We start from the raw sequence: 20,883 nt of genomic DNA, 5'->3' as shown, positions 1-20,883 counted from the left end.
ACGTCAGGTGAGCAAATCAAAGAGGTTTTAAGGAGTGTCTTAGCAGAATTGGAGAGGTGAAGAGGTGGAGAAGTTTAGGAACATAGGGCAAAGTAATATAGGAGCAGGAGTAGGGTATGTTCTGCCATTTAATGAGACCATGGTTGACCTGCGACCTTACTCGTGTGACTTGCTTGCAGTTTTTTATGTCTTTGTTAACCTGCGTTGCTACTTTTAATGATGTGTGAGCCATGATCCCTTTGCTCCATTATTCCATTTAGACTTTTATTCTCCTATGGTGACAAATAAACAAATATTAAGTAAGATGGCATACAGCCAGCATCCATTAAACTGCATCCTAACAAAATGACAGCACAGGGAGGGAATTCCAGAGCTTAGTGTCTCAGCAGCAGAAGGCACGGCCAGCAATGGTGGAGCGATTAAAATTGGGAGTGCACAAGAGGCCAGAATTAGAGGAGTGCAGATATCTCGGTGGATCCTGGGCCTGGAGGAGATTACAGAGATAGGGGAAGGGCGAGCGCATGGAGCGATTTTAAAACAAGGATGTGAATTTTTAAAACAAAAACAGAATTACCTGGAAAAACTCAGCAGGTCTGGCAGCATCGGCGGAGAAGAAAAGAGTTGACGTTTCGAGTCCTCATGTGAATTTTTAAATCAGTCCCTTTTAATAAGTTAAAGGCTATTGCCAGTTGTTGCCTCTGTTAATGCAGGTGGCAATGTTAAACACATTGTATCTGTGTGTATGGAACAGTACACATAAAAATACAAGAAAATGTCAAAGGCAAAATAGCATTAAGATGCAATGGGCCAGATACACTGGCATCATCATTGACAAGTCAAACATACATTTAAGTTGGAAAGAAGCTTATTGGGTATTTTTGAACAAAGCATGTCATATTTTAAACTGAAAATAAATATATTTATAAATAGAAGGGTAAGTTTGTGAACCACGGACCTGGCCACTGAGCCTCAGGAAACCATAAGCAGAATGCATGTGATCTTCTGATCCATGCTGTGGGGCCTTGAAATCTTTACCCGAGCATCAGTATTATCCGAATCCTTCGCATGCTGTGACATGGGGGCTGACTATAACTGGATCGTGGAATGGGAGGGAACCCCTGGCAGAGAGCTCAGGCCGGGGCCTGGACCTCCACTTAAATCTTCCCCCACTGTCTCCAACCTGGGACCGACAGGGCTAATGTCAGAGCTTGTGGGTGGGACTAGGAAATCGGGTCAGAAGCCTAGGAACACCAGGGATTCAAAGGAATGTTCACTGGCATGAGGTTAGTGCTAAGGAGGGTGGGTCTCCCTGAGGATTCTAGCACTGCGAGGGAGAAGGCCAGGGCAGGGGATACCCAAGGACTCCTTGCAGCATCTTTGGGGTGCCCTCCTGCCCCTTGTGGCTAGGGTTGCCAACTATGATTAAATGTCTTCCTGGAGGTTTGCCCCATGCTCCAGCCATTCGTCGGCCAATACACCTGTCCTTGTGATGTACCACCTTCCAATGCAAATTGGAAAGCAAAAAAACTCATTACCCAATTGGATGATACCTGACCAAGTCAGCCAAACAGATTTCTTTTTTTCCTATTTTCAATATTTTTATATCCGGCAAAGAGAAATGTTCAAAGGAAATGAAAAGGAAACAATTTTTTTTAATGTCCCTATGATTTCTCTCCAGGGTTGCACACAGCAGAGTCCTAGAGATTGATCTTCAATTCCTGGGGACTCCAGGCCATTCCTGGAGGGTTGGCAACCCTATTCCTGACCCGTCAGGAATCCCCCAGAATAGTTCAGTTAACATTTACCATTGCCTTTTCGATGACTCCACCATAGTGTTGGTGTAATCTTCATGTGGGGTGCCTGATAGCAATAACTATAACTTACACTCATATAATGCTTGAAACACAATAAATGCTACAAAGCACCTCACAGGAGTGTTATCAAACAAAATTTGACACTGAGCAACAGAAAGAGATATCCAGATAGGTGGCTAGAATCTCAAAGAGGCAGGCTTTAAGCAGCATCTGAAAGAAGGAAAGAAAGAGACATGGAAAAGGAGGGGTTTAGAGAGAGAATTCCAGAGCTAAGGGCCTTGGCAGCTGAAGGCACAGTCGCTAACAGTCGAGCGATTAAAATTGGGATGCTGCAGAATTGGAGAAGCACAAAGAGCTTGGAGGGTTTTACTGCTGGAGGAGATTACAGAGATAGGGAGGGGGTGAGGCTTTGGAGGGATTTCTAAACAAGGATGAGAATTTTAAAATCGAAGTGTTGCTCAACTAGGAGCCAGTGTAGGTTGGCGATCACAGGGGTGATGGGACTTGGTGTCAGTTAGAACATAGGTAATATTGTTCCGAATGAACTTCAATTTATGATGGAAGAAGAGATGTCGGCCTGGAGTGCATTGGAATAGTTGAGTCCAGAGATAATAAGGGCATGGATGAGGATTTCAATAGCGGATGAGCTGAGGCAGGGGTGGAGATGGGTGATGTTATAGAGTTGGAGATAGGCAGTCTTAATGATGGAGATGTGGGTGGAAGTTCAACAAGGCTGTGAACAGTCTGGCTCTTTCTCAGACACTTGCTAGGGAGGGGGTGAAGAGATGGGAATGGAGTTTATGGCAGTTATGATAGCGTCTCACACCAATGGCCTCTCCAGGCCCGACTTCTGTTCATACAGTAGGCCACCTGCTTGGATGAAATCCCTTCCTCACCTGTTTCAAGGTAAGTTATGACGGCGAGTGGGGGGCTGTAAATACATTCGGATTCCTGTGCAAACCTTTAGTCATCTTAATCCCCTCGCCTGCAGCATTCTCACCATGTGTGGAGTTAAAATAGGCTCCTCTCAATTCCTCGACAATCAGTTTTAACTCCTGATAAGAAACACATCCTGGTGAACTGTAGTGGAAAGGCTGCACTTGGTTTTAACAGACGTGACTCATTTGTGTGTTGCTTGACCAGAACTGCTGAGAAGTTGATAGAAAGTGGCTGCTGGGCCATTAGAATTGGTTAAGAGGATGCCGAGGGCAGGGGAGGTCCAAAGCTTCCCAAACCAGCTCAAAATTTTCAAATCCCAGTAAAAGTGAGTTCCATTTTAAGATATACCAGACCAGCTCAGACAAATTTTACTGGTACCCTTCATTTCCAAGTTTTACTGGTTTTTCCCTTTGGACGACCCCTGAGCCTAGGGCACAGAAACAAATGTAAAAGCTCATAACAAAAGCAAAATACTGCAAATGCTGGGAATCTGATATAAAAACAGAAAATGCTAGAAATACCTAGCCAGTCTGATGGCATCTGTGGAGAGAGAAACAGAGTTAATATTTGGTCATCGACCCGAAACCTTAGCTCTGTACCCTTCCCCGTAAAAATTTATAAGTTTTACATGTGAGACTTTAAAAAAAATAATGTAACATTAGTTAAGATATATCATCAGTGCTGTGCCTTGATAAGGGCTGGGGGCAATGATCAGTGAAGTTTTGGGCACATGTGGGGGGACTATTAATAACTTATTATAAAATGTATTGAGACATTAAGTTACGTGGTGGGAATAGTTTCATGATAATTGATGGTATTCAAAAGAACCTGGACTAATTAATTGAATGAGCTGAGGAAAATCATGTGTAAATATAAAACGCAATAAAAGTATCTTTCGGATCACCAGGACATCTCCACGAAGCACTTTTGAAGTGTAGTAACGTAGGGAAATACCACAGTCAATTTTCATCTAGCACAGCCCTGGAAAGCAGCAATACAACGAATAGTCGGTTAACTTTGTGGTATTTTTGTTTGATGGTTAAATGTTGGCCAGGACAGTTACTCAACTCTCCTTCAAATACTGCTGTGTGATCTTTCACATCCATCTAATATGTCACCTGAAATAAGGCATCTCCAACAGTACAACAGTCCCTCAGTAAACTGCATTGAAGCTTCAACCCAGAACATAATCTCAAGCATTTGGAGTGGGGCTTGAACCCACAACTTACTGACTCAGGGGCAAGAGTGCTATCACCTAAGTGAAGGCTAACACAGATACAAATGGGAAGCTGTGACTTCCAATAGCAAAGCTCTACAACCGTTGAATGATATGCCAATCAACCCTAAATAAAACTGAGACAAATGCCTGGTTAGTTTGGATTCAAAGGCATGAGGATAGACTGATACATTCAAATGCTCTAGGATTTACAATGTTGTCATGATCACAAAATAGCCATCACTGCAATCTACCTCATGAAGCTTAATATAGTCAATTAGGGTGTTTAACTGAATCTTTGTTAGGTTGCTAGGTTGTGTTCTGAGTCATTGCAAAATGCTACTGAAAGTGGTCTATTACCTCCTTAAGGAGATTAGCTGGGTTGGGTTAGGAAGCTCATAGACAGAAGGTCATGATTGCCTTTCTCTCTTGCATAATGTTAAATCAATTCAAGGATGTTCCTGTGTCCTAGGATGAGTTCTGGGACTCTCGGGGTTGGGGAGGGGGTATTGTTGAGGGAATTCAGGCTGCTTGCTTGGCCTGAACCTGACAGGTGAGGTCCATACATGCCCTTGTGAAAGCTGGAGTGTCCCACCTTCACCTTCACTCATACACTGAGTTCCCATCCACCTGAGGAGTGACTTAGGGAGACCCCACTGCTGGTCCCACTTTGGCCATGTCCATCCCCACCCACTCTGTTACCGTATAAAGAGTAGGCTCAGGATTCCTTCCTTACAAGGCAACAGGAAACTCTCCCAAAATATAACTGGCCCTGTACCACTCTCTCGGGGATTATAATGCACTCTGGCTGGAGTGATGGAAGGAGACTAGTGGTACCCCACAGGAATTAGTGGTCGAGATGCAGTAGTGATTGCTGCTGACTGGCTAAATGGCCTTTCTCAATCCGTCTTTACTAGTTTTCAAGACAACCTGATGGTGTACCTGAATTTTAGAGATATATAGGCAGAGACCAAACGCATGGGGCTTGGGTTTCTCAATCAATGCCTACTGCTGTGGTGGTGGAATGTGTTACTGTTTTTGAGAGGGAGCAGTCTTTTTGAGGAACCTGATTGGCCACATTCTGAGATTTCTTAGAATGTGATTGGCCGTTGTTTCCTGCAATGTGATTGGTGAGGGAATCAACGCAGAAAATACCAATTAGAGAGCAGAGAAGTGAACTGTGACAGACAATTAACCAGTGAGAAGGCAGAAGAAGCTAGACTCATAAACAGAGCAATATTTTAATAACATACTGATGAGAAATTAGTCGGGGGTGGGGTGGGGTGGGGGTGGGGGTGGTGTTTAATCCCCATGCAGCAGAAACATGTTGGCGAGGGAGCAATTAATACAATCTGGAGATTTATCCTCTGATCTTCAATCCTGATCCTACCAACTGAAATTTTAGACTTTAGGCAGGGTACTTGTCAAATGCCAGTGGGGCCCTTGCATAAATATGTGGATCAAACCCTGACTGAAATATTCACCACAGGCCAATGCTCTTGGGACATCCCCACTAGGGTAAACCTGCTGGGAACAAAAGCCAAGGTTAGAAGACCCTGTGAGGTAGCTTTATTCAAATGCTCCTCCACACCAGACACAGGGAAGAATTTTCCCACCATCGGGGGGGAAGTGCAAGAGCGGGTGCGTGCAGGTGCGCTTACGATCGGCGCCCCCAGTTGGGGGCGGGCCGCCATTTTACGCTATGCGCTCCCTGTGCAGGTGGGGAAGGATTCCCTAAGCCGGGAGTGGGCTCTTTCCCGCATGCGCGTGAAAGAGCACGCTCATCTCCCTGAGGCTAAGTGCTGCCTCAGGGAGATCGGCGCCAAATTCAAAAATGGTCAATGCACAAACATAAAATTTCCCTGACACATCCCCTCATGTGACAGTGTCACATGAGTTGGGACATGGCCATCACTTTTATTCAAACTTTTATTAAATTTTTAAAAACCTTCATGAAACCTCATCCCACCCGTGGATGAGGTTTGATGCTTTTTCTGAAGCCCGCCAGGGCTCCCGGCCTGCCCGACAACCTTAAGGTTGGATGGGCAGGTCCATTAATTACTTGAATTAGTTTTGAAATGGCCTCAATTGGCCGTTGACAGGTCGGTGGGCACACAGCTGATTTGGCGGAGCCCCCGCCGAACTGAAAATTGAAATGGCGTGGGGTGACGTTGGGAGTTCCGCCCAACATCATCCCGTGTCATTTTACACGTCGGCGAGCGGGCCTCGCCCCCTGCTCGCCGACCTCAATATCCCGGCCATGGAAACAATGGACATCCCTTGCCCCTGGCATCACTCCCTCTCGCTCATGCTGCCCCATTATCATAAAACCTAGGACTACTCCCTCTGCTCTCCGGCTGTAGCCTCCTGCCACCCAATTCCTGTTTCTCACCAACTGCCCAGTCATTTTAGTCAGGGAATCAGTGTGGAAAGTTAATGAATTGTTAATATTGGGCGAAGCTGCTTTGGGATGGGCCAGCCCCTCGCTAGACCTTGTACCTGTCCAAGAGTTAAAATCCAGCCCTATTTCCCTGCCTCCCTGCATAGGACTCAGGCTCCTAGCAGAGCTGGGGGAGGCTGGAGTGGTTATCGCAGAGGGATTCTATCTGGCTGTGCCCCTCTTAATGTCACTGTGCAACAAAGATGCTCTTTGTTTGCCTATAAGTGAGGCTAATTGAGAGTATTTAAAACACAAACCCCAATCCACAAATCTACCATCGCTGGAGAGGCCAAGTTAGTTAAACAGCAGTGCCGTCCTGAGGTGATTTATGGAACTGAAAAATCAGGTGGAATTTAATGCCCTCCCTCGACGCGTGTTTGCTTGTTGGAGGGGCATATAGTTGGGTGGGAGGGTGCCAACTGGGGACCCCAGTGCCTTCCCACCTCTGTCCTGATTAAGTCCGAAGCGGGCAGGCTTGTGGATGGCCTTCCTGCCCCACAGCCAATTGAGACCTTTAAGTAGGCAATGACCTGCCTACTTAGGGGCAGAGACACAAGGAACAAAGGGGGAGGAGAAAGAGAGGAAGAGCAATAGTGGTAGGAGACTCAATATTGAGGGGTACAGACAGTCATTTCTGCGGCCGCAGATGTGACTCCAGGATGATGTGTTGGCTCCCTGGTGCCAGGGTCAAGGATGTCACTGAACAGCTGCAGGGCATTCTGAAGGGGGAGGGTAAACAGTCAGAGATTGTGGTTCATATTGGACCAGCGACATAGGTAGAAAGATGGATGAGATCCTGCAACAAGAATTTAGGTAACCAGGTAGCAGATTGAAAAGCAGGACCTCAAAGGTTGTAATCTCTAGATTACTCCCTGTGCCACATGCTAGTGAGTATAGGAATAGGCGGGTAGAGCAGATGATTGCATGCCTGAAGAGTTGGTGCAGGGGGGCTTTAGATTCCTGGATCACTGGGTCCGTTTCTGGGGAAGGTGGGAGCTGTATATGTCCGACGGGTTGCACCTGAACTAGAATGGGAGCAACACTCTTGTGGAGGGGGGGGTTTGCTAGTGCTGTTGGCGGGGGTTTAAAATAATTTGGCAGGGGGATGGGATATGGAGTGGAGTTATAGTAGGGGGTGAAGTACAAACAAGTATAGAAGAAAAACCAAATCAGTCTGGAATGCCAGAGTGTATATAGTCAGACTAAGGAAAAAGGGAGCATGGCAAGGCTGGATGGCATTTATTTTAATGCAAGGAGTCTTGTGAGTAAGGCAGATGAGTTGAGGGGGGAATATGATATTGTTGCTATCATGGGGACATGGTTTTGGGAGGGACAGGACTGGCAGTTCAATATTCTGGGGTATACAATCTTCATGTGAGATGGGGTGGGGGAGCGTAAAAGAGGGGGTGGTGTCGCAATATTGACCAATGCCTGCCATTGAAATGGCGTGTTTCCCAGGAATGAATGATTAATGAGGCGATTGGGACGATACAGTGTGAAAAGCCACCATTGTGGCCGACGGGTAAAACATTCTTTTCCCCGCCCACTTCCACACTTAGTGCAGTTATGGGGTGATTCCTCCCTATGATTCTATGATCCCATCTTTAACTTCTTTAGTTAGTTTCTTGCAGAGTCTTTCTTTCTCTGTGGAATAGATCTTTGTTGAGAGTCATGAAATATATATAACTTGAGTAGTGCTGAAAAAAGAGACATGTCGAAGCTTTTCATCTTGCACTCATCAGGATACTTCACTAGAATACCAATATAAGGGGAAAACAACAATTTATATTGTATGTGAAAAGGGTGTTGTTTGGTTGGCAAGTGGACTCTAATTGGTGGAGGTATTGCCATGGAGAATGCACCAGTGATGATGACTGACAGTTAATTGGCAAGCATTGTTTGAAATATAAACCATGCAGCTTGACCCTGATTGGTCAAAGCATTTCCCTGAGGAATGTGTCAGTGAATGGCTGTGACTTATTTTGTTCAGCTGAAACAGGTGCAATGTGTGTACATGTTCTTTCTGTCTGCAAAGACCAGGGCCCCGTGTATTAATATATGTAGCTCCCAGTACATGGAAATGTGCCACACTGCAAGCCCGACTGACAATGTTATATTGATTGTCAGCATAATTCTTACTTAGCGCATTGAGGATTATTTACCAAATGTTGTCCAGTCATGGAATTGCATCTAATGTTAAGACATTGTGTTTGGAGTTTTACAAGGATGGGCTGGTTGTGTATGGCCTGTACCTTGCCTGTTGCAAACAGCGGCTGGGGCATACTGTTTGATATGATCCACTAGTCTTTGGGATGTATGGCCTACATACCAAACATAACATTTGCATTGAAACTCATATACCACATTACTCATTTGTGTGATAGGCAGGACGTCCTACTGGCTTGACAGCAGCATCCTGTTAGTGGTGAATGCCACTCATGTTGCTACTGCGTAGTAAAAATGTGAAACAGCTAGCTTCACCTGTTGCTCAAATTTTTGAGACACCTTGCCCTTCGAGGTTAATCTGAAGTAGACCAGGCAGTTTTCAGGACCAAAGGCCCATTCATGAGTTTGTGATATGCAGCGTGAAATGATCTGATCAGGGTAGCCATTATCCTGCAGGATGCCTTTGATGCCCCTATTTCAGCATCAAGCCTGCATGGTCAGCAAATGGCTCAGGCCCTATTTACAAGGTTGCTGATAAGACCAATCTTATAGTGGAACTGTAAGAATCCCAACGCATGTATTGACCAGTGAAGATAGGCTTGCGGTAGACCGTGGTAGAGAACTTCCTGGCAGATTTCCCAACTAGTACATCAAGGATGGAGAGTTCATTTGACTGCTCCATTTCAAAGGTGAATTTGAGTGCAGGATGAAGTCCATTAAGGCATGCAGGGAAATTATTACATGCAGCTGCGGATTTAAATATAGTGAATGTATCATCCACATATCGGAAAAATGCGAGGGGTAGGAGGTTAGGTGTCATTCCATCGAAGACACGTTTCTCATGGAACCCAACAAAGATGCTTGCGAGAGCTCGGCCTACAGGCGATCCCATGGCAACGCCATCTACTTGGGCATGCATGGTGTCTTTAAAACTGAATTCAATTGCGCAAGTTGCCAAGTTCATAAGTTTAATGAACACTGATTCATGCAATGGTGGCAGGTCTAGATCACCATGATATAGTGCTGCAGTGTAAGTATGCCTTCCTTAAGAGGAACATTGGTGAATAGTCTAGCAATGTCAAATGAGCACATGGACACAGCATTGCTATCGATGTGCAAGTTCTGTCTGGTCTTCTCAAATGTGAAGGATTCCTTCACTGTGTATGTGGAAAGCTTGCTCAAAACTGGTTGTAACAATTCTCCCAATTATTTGGCCAATTCATGTTGTGCAGAACCGGTCATAGATAAGATAGGTTGTAAAGGGACATCACTTTTGTGTGTCTTGGGCAGCCTATACATACGCAGATGCAGAAAACCGTGAGGATGAACCTTGTCATATATATCATGCGGTAGCTCATTGCTCTTACACAAATCCAGCAAGTTTTTTTTTTAGCTTACTTTTGAGTAAGGCTGTCCGGTCATGTTGAGTGTCAAGTCTAATAGATATGAATTTGGGCTCATCATTAAGAATGGCGTGCATTTTGTTGATATAGTCAAGCTTGTTGAGGATGACTATTCCTGTCCCTTTGTCAAGTTTACCATGTGCACATCCAGGTTGGTCTTAAGGCCTTGCAACGCTGTAAGGCATTTGTGTTGTGAAAGTCAGACAGGTCATTCAGAATCTTGCAATATGCGTGCGCTTGATCAGCTAGGCGCACTTTCAAGGATTCATATTTATATATGATATATATGGATATATTTATATATATGGAGATATATATATATATATATATATTAAGAGGCAAAGACACCTCCAACCCCATCAAGTCCCTTCCTCCCCTCTTCTTTGCATTCAGGGAGTGATGTTCTGGAGCTGAGTGCTTGCTAACCTACTTTTTATCCTGGTTTCCAAATCCCTCCATGGCCTCACCTCTTCCCACCTCTTAATCTCTTCCAGTCACACAACTCTCCAAGATATGTGCACTCATCTAATTCATACCCCTTGAGCATCCCCCATTTTAACTGCTTCACAATTGGTGGCTGTGCCTTTAGCTGTCTAGGACCTAAGCTCTGGAATTTTTTCCTAAACCTTTCTTCCTCTTTGTCGCTCCTTCCTTTAAAACGTTCCTTACAACCTTTCTCTTTGACCAAGCTTTTTGTCATCCTCCCTAATGTCTTGGGCAGCCCATACGTACCGGGATGCAGCAAACCGTGAGGATGAACCCTGTCACATATACCACGTCTTTGGGATGTATGGCCTACATACCAAGCTCATCGCTCTTACACAAATCCAGCAAGTTTTTTTTTAGCTTACTTTCGATGTCCTTATGTGGCACAGTGCCAAATTTCAATTTATACTTCTATTGATCAAACCAGAAGGTTGCCAAGAACTAGGAGCTAAATGCCCCTTCAGAAAGAGGTGTCACTGATATACAGTAACAAAAAACCAAAACCTTTAAGGAAACTTTGTGAATCAGCTTAAAGTCACATACCCAGGGTTGATAGTGGAGACCAAACCCCACCCTGATGTCCGCCGGTTGCAATACCTCAAGTGTATTGGCAGACAATCGCTCCCTCTCTTGGGACAGGCAGGCAGGCAGTCAGGCTGAGTGACCCCGTCGATTGTTTGCGGCCTAGACCTGTTGATGGCCACCTTTAGCCACGCCCAGGAACACTCCAATTAAGAAGTCTTTGATCTGCCCGCTCCATTCCACACCATGTGGCCAAAGATCAGGTGCAAAGGACTGAAATGCAGCCAGAAATTGAGGGGCAACCCCCTCAGATTATGCAATAGGGGCTGCAACCTCTCCCACTCTTCATAGATGTGAAACATTAACTCCTCCAGGCTGCAGAAATTACAGCAGCCTTGGAGTCCATGAATCGATTTAATAATCTACTGCATGGGACCACCACATTTAACACTCCTCTGAAGCACCTTGGGGCATTTTACTCTGTTAAAGGCACAATATAAATTCAAGCTCTTTTATTGTTCTTAGCCTTATCCTGAGCCTTAACTATACTCAACAATGCAGTTTCCACAACCCTTTGGGGCATTTTCCTCCCCTCAGCCCTAAATGATCGGCACTATATCCTGCGACTGTGCCCCAGTATTCTAGATTTCCCAGCCAAGGCAAACAACATCCCAGTGTCTACCCCAAGCCCCTTATCGTTGGCTGTGCAGCCCCTGTGCTGCACTACCTTGGTGAGGGTGTAATTCAGTGTGCAGAGCAGTAGAGGGCAGGGCAGTCAGTGCATCTGTCGCTACCACCAGACAACACTATCTTTCAATCAATTCAGGATTGCCCTGTTTGATTTTTGTTTGTCTTACCCGCCTCCTTGCTGAAATTTCCCTTGGGGCCTGGCACCTCCCCCATTATTCAAGTGGACAGTGACTTATGGAAGGGCTGTTCAACCCTGGTGGGCCGGGCATGGGGTGCTTTGGAAGGGGTCCTCATCTGGGAGGCTATAAAATCAGCCCAGGGTCCTGCTCCGGATTAATATCCAGTGACAGCTGTTGTTATTGTTATTGTTGATTATGTTGGGACACACATCTGGGTGGACGGTGGGCAAGGATGGTATCAAGCTTGGATGTGATACCCCCACTGTTAAATAGCCACCTGTACTGAGGTACAGGCGGGTTGGCAGTAAGAGTAAAAAGAATGGCAGAGAGAACTGTGTGGGGGACAGGAATGGGAGATGAGAAGAGTAATACTATAAATGGACTGCATTCCATTCTGGGTGGGGGACTTCAATGCCCATCACCAAGAGCGGCTCGGTAGCACCACTACAGACCAAGCTGGCTGAGTCCTAAAGGACATAGATACTAGACTGGGTCTGCAGCAGCTGGTGAGGGAACCAACAAGAGGGAAAAACATATTTGATCTCATTCTCACCAATCTGCCTACTGCAGTTGCATCTGTCCATGACAGTATCAGCAGCAGTGACCACTGCACAGTCCTTGTGGAGACAAAGTCCCGTCTTCACATTGAGGATATCCTTCATTGTGTTGTGTGTCACTACTACTGTGCTCAATAGGATAGGTTTCGAACAGATCTAACAACTCAAGACTGGGCATCCATGAGGCGCTATGGGCCAAAAGCAGCAGCAGAATTGTACTCAACCACAATCTGTAATCTCATGGCCCACAGGATTACTTACATGCCAAACAGCTTAAGCAGCAAGTAATAGTCATAGCTAAGCGATTCCACGACCAATGGATCGGATCTAAGCTCTGCAGTCCTGCCACAATCAGTTGTGAATGGTGGTGGACAATTAAGCAACTCACTGGATGAGGAGACTCCACAAAAATATCCCCATCCTCAATGATGGGGGAGCCACCACATCAGTACAAAAGATAAGGCTGAAGCAATCGCAACAATCTTAGGCCAGAAGTGCCAAGTGGATGATCCATCTTGGCCTCCTCTGGAGGTCCCCAGCATCACAGATGCCACTCAATATCCTGGCTTGGAACTATATTGCCATTCCTTCACTGTCGCTGTGTCAAAATCCTGGAACTACCTTCCCAACAGCACCATGGGTGTGCCTACACCACATGGACTTTAGCAGTTCAAGAAGGCAGCTCACCACCACCTTCACAAGGGCAATTAGGAATGGGAAAAAATGCTGGGCTAGCCAGTGATGCCCACATTCCATCAACGAGTTAAAAAAAAATGATGACTTAGTGTCCCGTGTGCAGCTTCCTGTGCACTGAGGGAGGACAGGTCAATAATACTATATTAATACAATAATAGCCCTGATTGGAGTATATGAGTAAGGAAGCCTTACTACAATTGTACAGGCTTTGGTGAGATCACACCTGGAGTACTGTTTTGGTTACCAAGGAACGTAAGAAACAGGACAGGAGTAGATCATGCAGCCCAGTGAGCCTGCTCTGTCATTCAATACCACCGTGTTTGATCTTCTGCCTTAACTCCACTTTCTCATCTACTCTACATATCCCTTTACTCCCTGAGAGGCCAAAAATCTATCTATTTTAGTCTTAAATATACGCAATAATGCAGCACGCATGACCCTCTGGGGTATTCTCATCTTAGTCCCAAATGATTGGCACCGTATCCTGAAACTGTGCCTCAATATTCTAGATTCCCCAGTCAGGGCAAACAACCTCTTATTGTCTATCCTGTAAGCCCCTTCAGAATCCTATACATTTCAATGAGATCATCTCTCATTCTTCTAAACACCAGGGAGTATAGATCCAACTTATTCAGTCTCTCATCATAGATCAATCCTCTCGTCACAACAATCAACCTAGTGAAACTTTGCTGTACCCGTTCCAATGTAAGTAAAACATTTCTTAAATATGGAGAGCAAGATTGTGCAAAGTCCTTCAGGTGTGATCTCACCAAACTCCTATAGAATTATAGCATGACTTTCTTATTCTCGTACTTCACTCCCCTTGCAATAAAGGCCAAATGCCATTTGATTTTCTAATTGCTTACTGCATGTTAACTTCCTGTGTTTTTTATAAGTATCTCTGAACATCAACATTTAGAAGTTTCACACCTTACAGAAATATCCTGCTTTTCTATTCTTATTACCAAAGTGATAAACATCATAATTCCCCGCACTATACTCCACCTGCCGCCTTGTTCTCCACTCACTAAACCTGTCTGTATCTCTTTGCAGCCTTTGTGTCCTCTTCACAGCTTACATTTCCACCCAGTTTTGTATCGTCAGCAAACTTAGATACAAAACTCTCTGAATCTTTGTCTAAGTCATTAATATAGATTGTAAATAGCTGAGGCCTCAGCACTGATCCAACTTGAAAATGCCTCATTTGTCCCTACTCTTTGCTTCCTGTCCATTAACCAATCCTCTATCCATGCTAATATATTATGCCCAACTCCATCAGCTCTTATCTTGTGTATTAAGTTTTTGAGTGCCATCTTATTGAAAACTTTTGGAAATTCAAGAACTGGTTCCCCTTTATGTACCTTACTAGGAACACCCTCAAAAAACTCTGATAGATTTGTTAAACATGATTGATTCTGGTCATACTATGATTTTCCATGTGCATTACTGAGACTTACATAATCATGGATTCCACTGGGACTGTTCTAGAATCTAGCGTATTTTGGAAAACCAGTGCATCTGCTATCTCTGCAGCCATCTCTTTTAGAACCCTAAGATATTAGATCATCAGGTCTTGGGGAGGGGGAGTGGTGAGATGGAGAAGGGAAGTGGCGAGATGGGGAGGGGGAGGCAGGAGATGGTGAGGGGGAGGAGGGAGATGGTGAGGGGGAAGGGGGAGGGGAAGGGAGGAGGGCTTTTAGTCCGTTAAGTTTCTCCAAATCTTTTTCTGTGCTAATATTAATTACTTAAAGTTTCTCACTCTTGTTAACTGCTTGGATACCCTCTATTTCTGGTGTGAAAGATATACTTGCCTTAGAGGGAGTGCAATGAAAGTTCATTAGTCTTGTTCCTGGGATGAGGGGGCGAATGAATGATGGCCCCTGCACTCCCTGCTTTGTCCATGTCTGCCTGAGTGATTGAGGCTCCTGTTCTGACTTATACTGCTCAAAGTAATTGAAAGGAAATGAGGTGCCTAGAACTGTAGACCAGGATTGTGGAGGGTCAGAGTTCTGAGCTGATATTAGTCTGGAAACCGTTTAACATGGATGCTATGAGAAGCTGAGGGGATGAGAGAGGGTTACTGTCAGGAGCCGGAGCTGATGCTGGAGAGTGGGTTGGGCTTTACTTCAGGCTGAGCTCCTCCATTAACTCATGGCCCAATGCTTCGAATAGAAAAATTATTAAATTTTTCGCAAATGATTTTTTTAACAGGTACAACAGTTTTTTTGATAAGCTTGTTGAAAAGCAGCAGAGTTGATTTATGAAGTATGTGTGTGGATGATTACATATGTGCTCAGCCTGACTTGGCAAAGGACAGCATTGGAAAGTGGCTTAAATGTGCACAGCTCCTCATTATCAGAAAGAAAACCTTAAAAAAGATTTAAAACATTCCAGTCTTCAAATTGCACATTTCTGACCATTCAATCTTTAAAGATGGCTATTGACAGCTGAAGGCTGTTACTCAGCCCTATAAAAACAGCCTATCCCATAGTATGTTTTGATGTTATTGTTCTGAGGGATCTGGCATTGGATGAAAAAGAAAGACTTGCATTTATACAAGTGTTTTTTTATCACCTTAGAATGTCCCAAAGGGCTCTACAGCCAATGAAGTGTAGTCACTGTTGTAATAGAGAGAAATACAGCAGCTACTTTCCACATGGCCAGCTCTTAAAAACAGCAGTGTGATAAATGACCAGATTATCTGCTTATTATTGATGTTGATTGAAGGATGAATATTGGCTAGGACACTTAGGATAATTCTCCTGCTCTTCTTCAGATAGTGCCATGGGATCTTTTACAACTACTTGACAGTGAAGACTGAGCATTGTTTAAACATCTCATCTGAGAGACAGCACCTCCAACAGTGCAGCACTCCCTCAGTCCTGCACTGGAGTGTCAATCTAGATTATGTGTTCAGGTTCCTGGAGTGGAATTTTGAACCAATAGCTTTCTGAATCAGAGGAGAGAATTATGGCCAGGATATTGCTGTCAGCGTGCGGGGGCGGGCCCAACACGCCAATGCGCAAAATGACCCGCGCTGACATCGGGCGTGCGTCCCAATGTCATGGCGCATCATTTAGATATCTTGTTCGGTGGGCGCGCGCCGGAGGCGTCTGCGTGCCCGCCGAACTGTCAAAGGCCTATTAAGGCCATTAGGAAAGTAATTTAGTTAATTACTAGCGCTGCCCGTCCAATCTTAAGGCTGTCGGGCAGGCGAAGAGCCCAAGTGGCCTTTGCGTTTTTCAGGAAACCTCATCCACGGGCGGGATGAGGTTTTCTGAAGGTTTAATAAAGTCAATAAATAAATTATTCTAAATTGACAAACGTGTCCCAGCTCATGTGACACTGTCACACGAGGGGTCATGTCTAAATAATTCTTCTCTTTCTTTATTAAAAAATTTCAATATGTACTTAATCTCCCTGAGACAGCTCCATGCTGGGCCTTAATTGGCCCGCCCACGTAAAATGGCGGCGCGCAGCCAATTGCGGGCATGCAAATGGCTACACACCCGCCCCTGCCCGCTCCCGCCTAGCTATAGGTAAGTTTCTGGTCTATATTAACTGAGCTGTGGCTGATGCTGAAATTATGTTTTGTGTATGTGATTTATATCACAGAGCTGTATTGAAGGTGCTAAACCCATCCTGAGAGTGATTAAACTACTGGCCTTAAGCAGGCAAAGGTCACCTCTGACACTCAATGTTGGTGCAATCTCTTGCAGGTGTGGTGCTGGAGGTTTTGAGCACGGCTAACATTGTACCTTTGTTTAAAAATGGAGTGAAGGATAGACTGAATAATTATGAGCCAGTCAACCTAATGTCAGTGGTGGACAAATTATTGGAATCAGTTCTGAGAGACAGGATAAACTGTCACTTAGAAAGGCCCAGAGTAATCAAGAATAGTCAGCATGGATTTGCTAAGGGAAGCTCGTGTCTGACTAACTTGATTGAATTTTTTAAGGAGATAACAAGGAGGATTAATGAGGGTGGTGCAGTTGATGTGGTCTACATGGATTTTAGCGAGGCTTTTGACAAGGGCCCACATGGCAAACTGGTTAAAAAAATAAAAGCCCATGGGATCCAGGGGAATGTAGAAAGCTGGATACAAAATTGCCCCAGTAGCAGAAAACAAAGGATAATGGTTGACAGGTGTTTTTGCTACTGGAAGGCTATTTCTAGCGGGGTTCCACAGGGCTCAGTACCAGGTCCCCTGTTTCTTGCGGAATATATTAATGATTTGGGCTTAAATGTAGGGGGCATGATAGAGAAGTTTGTGGATGTCAAAAATATTGGCCACATGGTTGATAGTAAAGAAGGAATCTATGGACTGCAGGAAGATATCAATGGACTGGTCGGGTGGGCAGAAAAGTGGCAAATGGAATTCAATCTAGAGAAGTGTGAGATGATGCAATTGGGAAGATCAGACAAGGCAAAGGAATACACAGGGGAGGTGAATGGCGAAGTGGTATTGTCAGTGGACTAGTAATCCAGAGAATCAGGATAATGCTCTGCGGACTTGGGTTCAAATCCCACCACACCAGATGGTGGAATTTGAATTCAATAAAAAATTGGAATTAAAAGTCTAATGATGACCATGAAATCATTGTTGATTGTTGTAAAAACCCATCTTGTTTACTAATGCCCTTTAAGGAAGGGTTATGAAGACTGTGTGGTTGACTCTTAACTGCCCTCTGAGAAGGCTGAGCAAGCCACTCAGTTGTATCAAACCACTGCAAAGTCACAAAAAGGAATGACCTGGCATTGACCTAGGCACTAGAAATGACAATGGCAAACTCAACCCAGTTAACCCTGCAAAGTCCTCCTTTGGCTAGTGCCAAAATTGGCTGTAAAGTGTTTTCCGACATTCTGATGTCATGAAAGGTGCTATATAAATACAAGTCTTTCTTTCTAGCTAACGATCTTCATTTGGAACTTATTCCTCAGAATTTGATTAATGGGTTCCCACAGTGATGTATGTTGGGTGCATTAATGACTTAAATGGGATAGAAAGCCACATATCTAAAGCTGCTAATGACATCAAGATGAGCAGCAGTGTAGCTGGAAGCATAAGATTACAAAGAGCTATTGGCCTGATCTTCCACGAAATGGCAATCATTGTTGGATCACCCGCTTGAACTTTTCCACGCCTAAATGCTGCCCTGCATTCCTTGCTGGGGTTCTGAGGCTGGTTCCTCCAGGAATGCGGAGTGCAGTGTCCATCAGAGAGCTCACTCACAGCGCTGTAGAGTCAGGGGTAAGACAAGGCAAGCCACCTTTTTATGGCACTAGCTCCTGTATGGTAAGTTTAAATGTCCAGTGTGAATGTTAGTGAATGGGTGAGTGGATAAATGTTCATAAATGGGTAGGGTGGTAGGCTGGGTAGCCTAAGTGGGTGAGGTGGCAGGTGAGTAGGGTGGCAGGGGGTCGGGTAGTAGGTGGGTCGGGTGGCAGGGGGTCGGGTAGTAGGTGGGTCGGGTGGCAGGTGGATTGGTCAGTGTGAATAATTCAGTCCCATGGAACTGGTTGAAGTCTCTGACTCTAGCTCAGAATTGGAGACATTCACAGTGGGTCTTGGGACTTCTGCGGGGTCCCAATGTGCATTTTGGGTTGTACGTCCAGTCTCCGACAATCCAGAGACCAGAAGATCTGGGCCAATGATAGATTAAATGAATGGGCAAAATTGTCACAAATGGATTTCAATGTAGGTAAATGTGAAGCCATCTACTTTGGAACTAAAATGTATACAACTGTGAAGTTTCTAAATGATGAGAAACTAGAAAAAATGGAGGTTCATAGAGATTTCAGGGTCCAGGTTCATAGATCATTAAATAGTTATGTACAGGCACAGATCATAATTAAAAGGGCTATTGGAATGCTGGCCTTTCTAGAGGGCTAGAATGCAATGTGATTGAAGTCATGCTACAGCCACACAAAGCCCCGGTGAGACCACATATGGAGTACTGTGAGCAGTTCTGGGCATCACACATTAGCAACCATATGATGGTCTTGGAGAGAGTGTAGCATAGATTTACCAGAGTGATACCTGGACTCCAAGGATTTAATTATGAGGTGAGACTACACGAACTAGGGTTGTATTCCTTGGAATTTAGAAGGTTAAAGGGTTATGAGATTGAAGTTTTCAAGGTATTAAGGGAAACAGATAGAGTAGAGAGAGTGAGAAAGAAATTATTCCCACTGCTAGGGGCATAGTTTAAAAATTAGAGGAGTAAAATTAGGAAACACTTCTACATGGAAAGGGTGGTAGAAGCTTGGAACTCTCTTCTGCAAATGGCAAATTATGCTGGATCAATTGTCAATTTTAAAGCTGAAATAGAGAATTTTTTGTTAACCAGAGGTAACAAGGCATAGAGACAATGGGGGAATATATGGAGTTATGTTGAAGGTCGATATGATCTCATTGAATGGTGGAACAGGCATTTGTTTGCAGGGGTGGTCGGGGGGGTGGAAGGTGGGGTTGGTGGTACTGTTGTTAAATGGCCCACTCCTGTCCCTTTGTTCCTATGTTCCACTGCATGATTAGCCTTAGGGTGAAATACTCCTTACTCCCAATTTCCTTCCATTAGATTTTATCCTTCCACCACAGGGGACATTGTTTGGATCAATTCCTTTCATAATCCAGACAGCTTCAGTTTCAGTTTGGTTGTCACAAATGAAAATTCATTACATTTCTTTGAAGTTTAGGGGGTACATTTTGGGAACACTAGAGTGAAAATAACTTCCCTTAGATTCCCAAGTCTGGGGTCATCCTGATTATTCTTCATTATATATTCTCAACACTGATGATGTCTTCTTGTGATGTCGTTGGCTCACTCACTAGCAAAACCCTAGTCTATTAAGTAAAGCTCCACACACACTGTAGTATCTCACTGTCCTGAAACCCATCAGCATCTTTGTGTCTCTTGTTTCAGCTTCAAAGCCGGAGTCATCCAAAGTGAGCGGACGAGCCTGGGGAAGGTTCCTGGTGAGTTTGGGTTATGTGCTGGGGTGGGATGAGTTGCTGGTGAGCTGGCTTTCTATCTGCCCACACTGTCTCGTATAACTTGACTCTGTAGATGAGGTTGAATGCATTAATGTAAATGGAATTGTTGTAAACTCGATCTTCACCTTAACGAGTGATTCACCTGTATCAGGGAAATTTCATTGTTAACAAAGTTTCACGATAAGAGGGAGACTTCACTTTAATGGTCTGTAATTGTTTACTTTTTAAAACTCCCCTCCCCAGGGACCTGACTCTGACAGTAGATCAGGACCATGATCATGGACACTTTCAAACACATGGTCATCCTGCCTGTGTGAGTACAGCCATGGATGCCCTCAAAGCTTAGCCCAATCCTGTCTCCATGTAACATTCACACAGGATAATGACCTGGATCAGGCACACTTGATCACAGTCCAGCTGATAGGGAGGCCATATGTGACATCTCTACTGGGGCCCTGACTGGCACTCAAACCTGGGATTTGAGCGAGGTTGAGATCAGGTTGGGCTGTGATATCCCACCACAGCTGAACATTCAGTATCGAGGCCAGGGGTCTGCAACCTGTGACTCCAGGGCCACAGCTCATTTACGCCTCCCAACCTTTTCTAGTTGGATCATATGAGCATGAAAATGCCTAAAACAAATTAAGCTAAGAAAAGTAAGAGCTGATCATTATGCTGCAATTTACAGTTTTGAATAATTATTTTAACAAAAAACATGATCATGCTCTAGATAAACCTGTTGGAGCAGTATAGCTACACAATAGTTACAGAGATTCAA

General features: G+C 44.6%; 1 protein-coding gene across 2 annotated transcripts in view; it reads left to right on the top strand.

Moving 5' to 3' along the window:
- Positions 1-20,883, top strand: part of LOC144668071 (solute carrier family 15 member 2-like) — a 158,743-nt gene that overhangs the window by 40,102 nt on the left and 97,758 nt on the right. For both annotated transcript variants that reach the window (XM_078529841.1, XM_078529840.1), the window contains exon 3: positions 20,035-20,087. In XM_078529841.1, coding sequence (XP_078385967.1) covers positions 20,035-20,087 — 53 coding nt within the window. The remainder of the gene's footprint in view (positions 1-20,034; positions 20,088-20,883) is intronic.

This window comes from Cetorhinus maximus, chromosome 25 (genome assembly GCF_964194155.1).
Source record: "Cetorhinus maximus chromosome 25, sCetMax3.hap1.1, whole genome shotgun sequence".
Lineage (NCBI taxonomy): Eukaryota > Metazoa > Chordata > Chondrichthyes > Lamniformes > Cetorhinidae > Cetorhinus > Cetorhinus maximus.
Note: the sequence above shows the minus strand (reverse complement) of the source record. Positions and strands in the feature narration are given on the sequence as shown.